The following is a 12,224-nucleotide window of genomic DNA, read 5'->3' as shown; positions in this document are numbered from 1 at the left end:
ATAGTCGACAAAATAAAACTAAGAGATGTCCCAGTCGAGAGTCGCCGCCGCCAATACCAAATATGCGCCACCACCACTGAGGAACCATCAATTTATTGTACTAAACTATAGTGGAATACAAAAAAACCTCTCTCTTATACCTTTCTCCACGCCACCACCACCACTGCCATGAAAACACGCCACCAAAAACACCACCATTACTGTCACGGTACCATCTCCCCCGTCACATACCACACTATCAAAAACACCACCCTTTCTAGCCACCACAGACCACACCAGAAACCGCAGCAATACACACCACCACCCTTAACCACAAACCTCTTCCCTGCCCCACACCACCACCAGGCCATCACCACGAAACCCTCCACCACACCACCACCGTCACTAAGCAACACCACCAGATCTAGCGATAGAAACCAATCGCATCCCCGCCACATTCATTGAGAAAGAGAGAATATTTTGTGAGAGAAAAGAGGAGAAGAAACGGATGAAAAGAGACTTAATCTCGACCAATATAACAAACAGATAAGAGAGAGAAGAGAATCACGGCAGAAACTGAAAGATGACTCCTAGTATTTGCCTGGAACCGCCCTATAAAGGTTGCCCTAGATACTCTCTCTAGAGCGGTTAACGACATAATTATATATGTTGTGAATAGTCAAAAAAAAAATGTTAAAAATGAGTTTTCTACATTAATTTTCTGGGTGAATTTTTATTCCTATTTGGATCCAGTTAGGGTTTTTCATGCATTCTTCCATATCAAATTTATTATTGTTCATTTCAATAAAAAACAATTGTTGTTCAGGAAAAAACATAAAATAAAATATATATTTTTGGGATTTTGTTATAGTATTTTTGTATTAAAATGTTATATATATATATATATATATATATATATATATATATATTTGTTGAAACAAATGTTATATTATATTAAGGGTCAAATCATCAAGATATATTTATATTAGTATGGTTAAATGCCTGACAATACTTAAATCATCCTACAGTTTAGATATATTTTAGGTGGGTTCTACAAAAATTTCGTATAAAGAATTTTAGCCACAAATTCTTGTGTCGTTACAAGACGTTTTTAAGATAATTACAAATCTTGTTGATATAATCTTGTTAAGATACATGAAAATAATATTTTATTAATTATGATATATGTGATTAGCTATTACATTTGTCGTTTTATTTTTGTAAAAGGTTTGCATGGAATGTAAAGAAATTTAAAACTATTTGTTTTCATAAATATCTATTATTAAAATTAAGTGGACTTTTGGGGAAGATTTTCTTCTAGAACTCTAATGTGCAGAAGCAGATTAGGGAAGATCCTTAATAATTGCACCTGCCTAATTTTAATTAATGATGAAAAGATTAAATTAAACCATCCAAATCAAAAACCTTTGATTTTGATGAAACTCCTTAATGCCCAAGTTACCTTTTTCTCTACCAAATTCTTTGCCAACCTATCAAGAGTACTAAATATTATGAATTTTTCCTCCCACCACTACTACACTAATTGGGTTTGGTTGAGAGCTCCTAAAAAATGCCATTCATCATTCAACATGTTAAATGATGTATAATATCTTGAAGTTCAAATCTTCTAGATTTAAATGTGATGTGGATTGTAATCTAATTTAGAAGATAATGCCATCAAATCACTCGAGCTACAACACTTTGGCCTGTAAAATATGGTTATGTTTTACATGATTTTATGCCATTGGATACACCATTGTGAACGCCTTTTAGGCCTCGTAAACTTAACAAATCCTTTCCTCTAGATCTATTTTTCTTTAGCATCTAATCTCGAGTGCTTAAAAAGTTCAATCGTAGTATATGTTCATGAAAATGATAGGTTAATTCAGAAAAGATAAAGAAAATGTTGATTGGGTTGGTCATTCGACAATGACTCCAGAAGTCATTACATCATTACAGGACATTGATATGATAAGAACTTAAGTCCTTCTCTAGGGCAACCAAAGATAAACGTAATACTAGTAGAAAACTTTATTAATAACTTCAAGATTAATCTCCCCTAACTACTATGAACTCAGTCATATATATAGGTTACAACCAAACAATTTAGACTCCAACTAAAACTCCTAATTAGACTTCAACTAGAACTCAATATCTAGAAATACAGAAACGTCTAATATTAAATATCTATAAAATATCTATAAAATATCTTTCAAAATATGGAAACTCTTAATTTTAAATATAGAGAATATCTTTCTCTATCATGATATGTCATGAGGATAGCTATGAAATCATATTCTCAAGTCACCATTAAAACACATGGGCGAAAATAACATTAGAGAATACGTACTGAAAAACTTCAATCGCATCGTCAGTATTATAAAAAAGAGGGGAGATATATCTTTTATGAATGAAATTCCAGTTATCCAAAACATGAGATCGAAGAAGGTACTACAATATTTGTTGTTTTAAATAAAATACTTTAGAAAAAGCTAAATGATAGTTTTGTAATTACCTAGATTAATCAGGCTCTTCTCTCAACAACAAAAAAAGATTAACCAGGCTCCAAATATAAGTGCTTTCCGTAGTATTCAAATACTAGACCATGCTACTCTCGACCAAACAATCCGGAAACGATTTACGATCTCACTTGCATTGGCTACTTGATAACATACGAGAAAAAGTCTTATTATTAGTTTCTTAGTTGAGGCTATGTTAATTTGTAAGTCCCTTAGACTTTCACAGGGTGTTTTTGATTGATCTTTTAGAAGAGTACTATGAGAATAGTCTCGCATGAGAAAAAGGGTAACTAGCAACCAAGAATATAATGTACAGGTCATCTCCGCTCATTGCCAATTAGTTTTGAGTTAGATGACCACAAACTTAACAAGTACCAAATGATTAAGTTATTGGTGGGTGTATCGAGTATGCGGCTGATTTGGCTTCGCAACTTGGCCTAGGAGATAGGAGTAGGGGTGGGAATCAAGCTCAAGAGCCCGTTACCCAGTTTGGGATGCCCGAGCTCAATGGACTAATGAACTAGCCTGAAGCCAAGATGTGCACTGTCACCCCGACTCCTTATATCGGGCAAGAGACCCTTTAGATTTTGCTCACCCGAACACTATGCTCGAACATTAGGCCCAGAGAAAGAAAATGACTTTCATTCATTCGAACCTCCAAATCCTCGTTTTGTAGCAATCATGTTTACGGCCAAATGCCATACGACTCTAGTTTTTCATTTTGTTCATCTCTTCCTCAATTACAAATTGAAGTTACTATTTTTACTACCCATTAATCTAGCTCATCTGCTCCTAATCAAAAAATTGTTATTTTTAGTACCCACGGAAGTTCTCGCATCGTTTATGAATCTTTACCAACTACTAAAAAATTGCGAATCCTTCAACAAAAAAAAAAATAAAAAATTGCGAATTGCGAACCAAATCCAAAACTAATGAACCCATATGGTGTCCAACCCGACCCGTAACCGTTAAAAATGGGTTTTATATCACGGACCCGATTATTCACATGTGTAGATATTGGCACGTATAGCGTGTGAAACAAGGAAAGAAGGAAAGAAATAATGGGGATATGGGCGTCAATTTATGATTTGTCGCGTCAAGCGCGTAATATTTTACAGTATTTGTTTCTCTCTCTCTCTCTAGAATCTGTTCAAATCAAAAGCCATCAAACCCTTCCCTATAAATCTATCAAACTGAAAAATTATACCAACTTCAAAAACAACACCAGTTCTAAACCTAGAAATAGAAACTTTGAGTACCTAATTTTAGAGAGAGAGAGAGAGAATAGATCCGTAAAAATTGTTTCAAATGCTTAGATCAAATTCAATTTTTGTTCATTCACCAAGCTTTACTAGTTATTCTTCTCATAAATTTGCAGAAATTGCAACTAAAGTATGTGAAGAATTTGTTGATGATCGAGAAGAATTAGGTTTAGAACCTGTTCTTCTTGCTAAAGAAACGAGTCAGATCGGTCCGATTCACGAAGAACAAGAAGAACAACAAGGAGAAATCGAAGAAGAAGTGGAAGAGGAAGAAACTGGTAATAATGAAGAAATCAATGACGAAGATGAAAATGATGATGATGATGATGATGATGATGATTTTGAGTTTAGTTTTGTTTGTAGAGATCCAGATGAATCATCGATTTCAGCTGATGAAATCTTTGTTAATGGACAGATCAAACCGATTTATCCTATTTTTAACAGAGATCTTCTTTTTGCTGGATGTGAAGATGATGATGAAGAATCAAAATCTTCTTCAATTCGAGTTCCATTGAAAAATCTTTTCATTGAAGAAAGAGAATCAACAGATCTTCCATCATCATCATCATCTTCATCAGAAGCTGATGAACTTGAAAACTTACCAGAAGGAACTTACTGTGTTTGGAAACCAAATACATCATCTCAATCTTCACCAGAAACATGCAAAAAGAGTAATTCAACTGGATCTTCATCATCAAAGAGATGGAAATTACGTGATTTTCCATTCAGAAGTAACAGTGATGGTAAAAACACTTTCGTTTTCTTAAATCAGTCAGATACTGGAAAAGTTAAGAGTAAAGATCAAGACAAGTTATTAGAGAAAGGAATTTCTTCCGGTTCCGGTCAAATGAAACATTCCGGCGAGGTTAAAGTCGGCGGAAAAGGAAAATCGAAGATCATCTCCACTGGAGAAGCATTACCATCAGCTCATGAGATTCATTATGTGAGAAATCGAGCATTGAAACAAAGTGATCGACGAAAGTCATATCTTCCATACAGGCAAGATCTTGTTGGTTTCTTTACTAATGTGAATGGATTAAGTAGAAATCTTCATCCTTTCTAAAAAAAATCCCCAAAAAAATTCACATTTTTTCTTGGGGATTATCTCTAATTTTTGTTATTCACAATGTAATTTAATTAAGAATTAAGAGTTAAGAGACTTATACATACAGAGAAAGTGTTTTGATAAATTATTAGGTTATAATTTTTGTGGGTTTTGATCAAATATTTGGGGATTTTGATTTGTTAGATCAAATTAGGGTTTTGGGGATTCTTGAGAGTACTTCGTTTTTTTCTATTGTTTGATTTATTTCATACACGGTAAGTTAATAGTTTTGTTTGTTTTTTATAATTCCAAAGTTAAAAACGTGTAAACGTGTTTAATTTAATTGAAAAAGTTTAATTAATTTTTGAGTTTATAGCCCAAAAAACGGGTCCTAATAGGAGATATAGTCCTCTATAATCCTAAAAAGGATTTCAAAACCTAAATAATAATTTAAATGGATATCTAGTCCTTTTGGTCTCATCTAGAGAAAAAATACAAATCCATATAATACATATTAAAGATTTAATACCTATATTAACCTTCTTTAATATCAAAACGTGATTTACATTCTAAACTGTTAAAGATATTTTTTCCATTTTTATCTCAACTTTCTCTCTCCAATCACGTTTTAATGGAAAGTAACCAAAATCTTCAATATATTCCGTGATTGAAATCTGGTAACTTTCTCTCTCTCTCTCTCTAAAAACTAAATCTTCAATAAACCTCCATTAAACTCACCAGCAGCAGCTCAAACCTTCATTGTTTCATCTTCATACAGCAGCAGTAGTAAAAACCTCCATTGTAATTCAGGTTTTAAATTGTTTCTCTATTTATTCAAACCATTGAGAAGATCTAATTTTTATTTCCTCTCTTTTAAACTCGAAACTAGTTGTTAAACCTCCATTAATCTCAGAACTTTTCTTTCATCTTCATTAGATTGCTCGAAAATCATTCATCTTTTATATGGTTTAAAGTTACAGTTTTGTATTAACACCATTGTTAAGATCTAATGATGATTCTTTTTTTCCATTATCAGATTACGATGCTCTATTATTGAACATATTACATTTGTGATCCAACTACATAAGATCTGTTTCCATCTTAACTAGCTTCGAATGGAAGATTTATAATTTCTCTCTCTAAAACTTTCATAACTCTTTAAGATCTTTGATTTTTATTTCTTTATTTAGTGATGTGTTCAATGTTAGTATGTTATTTCTCCTTCCAATGTTCATTGTATATTTCTTCAGATCTACGTTAATTCCTCTTTTTTTTGTTTTTTTTTTGCAGATCAGAATCATCTGTCCGTACAGTTCTTGATCTTTGTGATTATCCACACTTATTCCTTTAACAGAATATAAAGTACAGGTTCTAAAACTTTCATAACTCTTTAAGATCTTTGATTTTTATTTCTTTATTTAGTGATGTGTTCAATGTTAGTATGTTATTTCTCCTTCCAATGTTCATTGTATATTTCTTCAGATCTACGTTAATTCCTCTTTTTTTTGTTTTTTTTTTGCAGATCAGAATCATCTGTCCGTACAGTTCTTGATCTTTGTGATTATCCACACTTATTCCTTTAACAGAATATAAAGTACAGGTACTTTACGATAACTTTCCATGTTTTCTGATACAATTGGTTAATAATATATTGATGTTTATCCTTTCTGATTCTTGTAACAGAATAAAAATTACAGTTACTTTACGATAAATTACCATACTTTCTGATACAATTTGCATACATTTCACATAAGATGATGTGTTAATGAACAAAGGTGCGTAAAGTATGAAAAATTTATCCAACATTACACGTCCTTTTTTTACCAGAACAGTGGTCATGACAAGCATATAAAACTTCTCTTAACCTAATAAACAATTGTACTTTTTCATACATTATACATAACTTATTGATCTGTACCTGTTATTTATGATCCATCTCATTTGTTTTTTATTAAATGTTTCATTATTAATGTATGTAAATTTGATTATAAATTTTTTTAACTAATATATATGTTTTTTTTCTTGTAGTAAACCAGCACTGATGGAATTTCTTACAGAATCATCACATAAACTATAGAAGTATAAATTACGATGAAGAAGATTGTTTCTATGATCCTGTTTGGACAACGGAGTCTTACGTGAAGACTTACAAGGAACATATAAACCCTGCCCCTAACTTCGATGAACCATGTACATTTAATGAAGAGTCAAAAACACTACCATGTTTGATTCGCCGTAAACCTGAAAGACCAAAGACAGTAAGGATCGAGAGCTCGGGCAACATTCTGACGGAATTTGTTTTTAAGTTACCTAGTCTACTATGTTCTTTTCATTTACAATAAAACACAGATTATTGTTCAATAAAATTTCGTTTCAGTCGTACAAAGGTTGTGTTATTTACTATACAGTATACATAATTTATGATAAATCACATACTTTATAACAAAAAACATCATTTCAGATTTACATTTCCTAACAAGTTACTATAATTTATGGTATATAATGGACATGTACGCGTAAAAAACAAGTAATTTATGTCAGAAAATAATCTAAGTATTCAATGGTACGTAATGGATGACACACACACGTATGATAAATTACGTTGTATACATGACAAATAATGGTTTCCTCGTCATAAATAACACATAATTTACGAACTTGTTTCATAATTTGTATTCGATGTGTGTTTATGTATGAGTAAAAAACGAAAGTTAAGTGAGAGAAAGTTGATACATATGTTTTGAATATTAACCCCCAAATCACGCTAATTGATCTCAGAAAATATATTCATTCCAAATCTGAAAATTAAGTGAGAGAAAGTGATATATAGATTTGGTTTCCAAATAAGAAAGGACGAGAGAGAAAATCTGTTTTGGAAAATATCTATTTTCAAAATCTGTTTTGAAAAATCTGTTTTGGAAAATATCCTTGATCCGTTACTTCCTATTAAATCTTTTCAGTTTATAACCTAAATATCTCCCCCAAATCACGCCCCCTGGTTTGGGAAACTTTCCGGATTCATTCCGAAATTTAAAAACCCCGAATTTTTTAGACGAGGGACATGGAGGGTATTTATCAATAAAGTATGAGTTATTTATGCCCTTATTGTCAAAGGACTAAATGTCCATATTTTGGGAAGATTGGTCTATATACCTATTATGAAAATGATTTTGGTCTATATACCCATGGACTCAAAGTTTAATTGTTGGATTTATATAGGTTAGATTCATTATCAATGGGCAATTAAATAATTTATTCATCTTGACCGTCCAAGACTAAAATAATATAGCAAAAAGATTCTTTATATCGCTATTGGAGTATGTTGCGGGACAGAATTCAGACAGAGAATTGTGTCATCTTTCAAAATCCTGTTCGATCACTTATTTTTATCTAGGTTCAATCGGATTTGTGGCCGGACAAATTATCATTCTGTTAAGAATTATGAAGAATGAGGAGATAGATTAAAGTTGGAATGCATTATTAAAACCACAAGGCTACACAATCCGCTTCTAAGGACTCCCACTTGAACCGTATTGATGCAGGGGCACCCGGCGTGGAGGCTTTTTCCATGACTAAACCGGGCCATGAGCCATCCGGCCATGGAGAGTAGCTTTAGGAAGTCCCAATTTTAGTATGATTATTAGAGAATTTAGGTTTAGGAAATTATGTTATTTTAGTATTTCCAATAATTGGAAAGGTTCAGATTTGAGTCTAGTTATTTAGGAAGTTGCAGTATTTTATTTATTTAGGAAAGTCTAATTCAAGTCTATCTAGGAAAGTCCAGAATCATATAAAAGGATATCTAGTTTGTCCATTATTCCCATGTTGAAGAGAAAACCCAATCAAGTTTAATCGAGTTTACAGTTATTTAGAGTTATTTAATCGTTATTTTATCGTTCTTCGTATTAGTTTATTTTATTCTTAAATTCCGCTGCGTTCTACATCATGTGGTATCAGAGCCACCAAAGTTTTTGGCTAATAATTCTGGAAATTTTTTTCCAGACCAGTTACATCAGTATCAATCGTATTATATTCGTCAAGATGATTATATTCAATCAAATTATACTCATCAAGAGATAACGAATCAATGCTCATGTTCTTCATGTTTATATGCGAATAACGACTCGTACAATTATCATTGGAATCCGGGAGAAATCGAACGAGAAACCCCTCCACAACCGTATTCATCATCACCGTCACCACCCCCACCATTGTCTTATACAGCTTCACATCCATATTCTTCTTCTACACCACCTCCGTACTCTTATTATTCACAACCGTTTTCACCACCTCTACCTTCATACACTTATTATTCACCACAATCACCACCACCACCGCAACCTTCGTACTCTTATTTTACACCGGCACCGTATTCACCACCTCTTATACAACCGTATTCACCTCCACCACCAACACAATCATCTTCTCTTACCTATTCACCACCACAACAACCACAACCGTCTTTTTTCGAAATAGTTCCATCGCTAATACCCGATTTAGTTAAGGTTCAACATGTGGTGAACGACATCAAAACAATAATACGTCAACCATATTCATCGTCTATTTTATCTTTCAATAAGGAAGAAGAAAGAGAAGAACACAAAGAAGTTGAAGAAGACGCTCACAACGATGTTCAAGTCGACGAAGAAGAAGAACAAAAAGAAAAAGAAGCGTACGAAGAAGTTGAAGCTATAGGTATTTACGCAATTACTTCATCACAAACTACGAAAGGTGAATTATTTTTGGTTGATTTTAACACTAAGTTAAAAAACAAAAACATCACTACCCGTATCAAAGTGGACACAAATTCTAGGGTCTTCAAAAACATTACTTATAATAATCCGAACCCTAGAACTACTCTTCAAACACTTCTTAAATCTTCTCATGCATTGAAGAGTAGTAATAAAAAGGTGTTCTTCACTAGTGACATTCGGAGATTTGGAATCGTTACTGTTCATGAAAATATTCTCAAATCCGTCGCCGAAGTTGGATTAGTTGCAGAAGTTTTCAACAAATCGAAACTCAATGAACTTGCCGGCGATTATGCAATCGGTCATGCCACCACCAGTTCTTCTATGCTAAAAAACGTTCAACCCCTTATTGCTGGTTACCCATTAAGATCTGTTGGAGTTGTCCACAATGGTAATTTAGTCACTTATCCTAAACTCAGAGATATGCTTGAAGAAAATGGTTCATATTTTTATACTAGTTATAGTACTGAAGTTGTTTCCCTTTTAATAGCCATTTCAAAAGCTAGACCTTTTCTTCTTAGGATTGTTAGTGCATGTGAACAACTTGAAGGAACTTACTCAATGGCTTTTCTTACTGAAGATAAATTCATTACAGTTCGTGATCTTCATGGTTTTCGACCATTAGTAATGGGTGGACGACGTACTGAAGCTTGTGTTTTTGCTTGTGAAACTTGTGCACTTGATCTTATTGAAGCAACATATGAGAGAGAAGTTCACCCAGGTGAGGTTATTGTTATTGATAATGATGATATTCAAACTCTTTCCATACCTCACTTTCAACCAAAAACTTCCATCGTATTTGATCGATCTATTTATAAATCAAGGAGAGTATTCAGTGAGATTTTAGCAACAAAAACTCCTATTGATTGTGACGTTGTTATTGTTGTACCTGATTTTGAGGTTCTTGCTGCTCTTGGGCATACATCAAAAGTTGGAGTTCCATTTGAACAAGGTTTAATTTGGTCACATTATGTTGGTATAACTTTTATAGAACCATCTCAGAGAATTAGGGATTTTGAAGTAAATTTGAAATTAGCCCTAGTTCAAGCTGTTTTGGAAGGGAAAAGAGTTGTGGTTGATGATTCAATTGTGAGAGGAACGACTTCTTCTAAGATTGTTAGGTTATTGAATGAATCAGGTGCAAAAGAAGTTCATATGAGAATTGTTAATCCATCCATGGTTGCTTGTTATTATGGAGTCGATACACCTACTTCGGAAGAGTTGATTTCAATTAAGTTAAGTGTTGAGGATATTAGGCAGTTTATCGGTTCCGATTCACTTGCTTTTGATAGTTGGAAGAGTTTGCTAACAGAAGACTCGTCTAAATTCTGTTATGCTTGCTTTACCCGAAAATATTCTGTTTCACCACCTAGCACAGAGATTAAAGCAAAGAAGGTTGGGGATTTCGTCGTGATGGTTTGGAAGACGACACTCAAGGTTAATTTTCCCATAGAGGGGAATGTGGTGCTTATGATATTTTTCACAGACCTACAGGATGACGGGAGATGTAGAAAATTATTGGACATATATTCTCTAAGATCGATTTTTCGAGGATCTTTGCAACGTTGGATTCGGTATGAAGTTGGTGTTTTGGTCCTTATTCTTCTTCGAAATTCCGACAAATGTCGAACAAAGTGGGAATTACGGATCGCCATAACAGAGTTCACCTTTTGCTGGTGCATTACGTTATTTTCTTCATCAAACGGTTCGGGACGAACCTCTTGGGAGAAGGGGATGCTGATGCAGGGGCACCCGGCGTGGAGGCTTTTTCCATGACTAAACCGGGCCATGAGCCATCCGGCCATGGAGAGTAGCTTTAGGAAGTCCCAATTTTAGTATGATTATTAGAGAATTTAGGTTTAGGAAATTATGTTATTTTAGTATTTCCAATAATTGGAAAGGTTCAGATTTGAGTCTAGTTATTTAGGAAGTTGCAGTATTTTATTTATTTAGGAAAGTCTAATTCAAGTCTATCTAGGAAAGTCCAGAATCCTATAAAAGGATATCTAGTTTGTCCATTATTCTCATGTTGAAGAGAAAACCCAATCAAGTTCAATCGAGTTTACAGTTATTTAGAGTTATTTAATCGTTATTTTATCGTTCTTCGTATTAGTTTATTTTATTCTTAAATTCCGCTGCGTTCTACATCACGTATGTGAGAGAAACAAGACATCTCACATGTTTGGTCACCTAGAGAGAGAAACAGGAGTTTCTCTCACATGCGGTTCAAGTGGGAGTTCCTGGAGGTGGGCTGAATATACTTTTTGTTATTAAAATAGATGGTGGTAGATTCCAACAAGTTTTGGCATATTCATACCGATCATATGAGCTTTGAGACTAATTATTTTAGGTTCCAAGTATCATGTTTATTCGTGAATATGCTATGTTTAAAAATGTACTCCATAAGAGATGAGCAAGGAATCATCCAATAAAATAAGTGGAAGATAAATTGTGGTTGGATGAATAGATTCATATCTCCAACGAGCTAAAAATATTTTATGTGTTTTGTAAATTCTAATATAAAAACAATCACCTTGTAGACATTATCAGACACAACTAGAAAAAAAAAAAATCGGTCTTCATGTTATATGGTCTAGGGTGATACTTAGGACGGTCTAAACATCCAAATAATGTATTCTTATGGACATTGTTCACTAGGGTATGTCTT

General features: G+C 33.4%; 1 protein-coding gene and 1 pseudogene across 1 annotated transcript; both read left to right on the top strand.

The window, feature by feature from the left end:
* The first annotated feature begins 3,566 nt into the window (after positions 1–3,566).
* Positions 3,567–5,015, top strand: LOC147542845 (uncharacterized). The gene has a single exon (XM_086637627.1). The coding sequence runs from the start codon at positions 3,807–3,809 to the stop codon at positions 4,821–4,823; it is 1,017 nt and encodes a 338-aa protein (XP_086493753.1). The 5' UTR covers positions 3,567–3,806; the 3' UTR covers positions 4,824–5,015.
* Positions 5,016–8,040: 3,025 nt separating this feature from the next.
* LOC147542844 (amidophosphoribosyltransferase, chloroplastic pseudogene) lies at positions 8,041–11,969 on the top strand (annotated as a pseudogene).
* Positions 11,970–12,224: the final 255 nt, after the last annotated feature.

The sequence above is a fragment of the Eschscholzia californica genome, unplaced genomic scaffold (assembly GCF_041429995.1).
Source record: "Eschscholzia californica isolate CP2 unplaced genomic scaffold, dmEscCali1.0.p SCAF_4, whole genome shotgun sequence".
Lineage (NCBI taxonomy): Eukaryota > Viridiplantae > Streptophyta > Magnoliopsida > Ranunculales > Papaveraceae > Eschscholzia > Eschscholzia californica.
This window is presented reverse-complemented; position numbering and strand designations above follow the sequence as displayed.

Bases quoted from the DNA above. Each gene is read 5' to 3' on its own strand.
- LOC147542845 (XM_086637627.1), top strand. From the start codon at position 3,807: ATGCTTAGATCAAATTCAATTTTTGTTCATTCACCAAGCTTTACTAGT.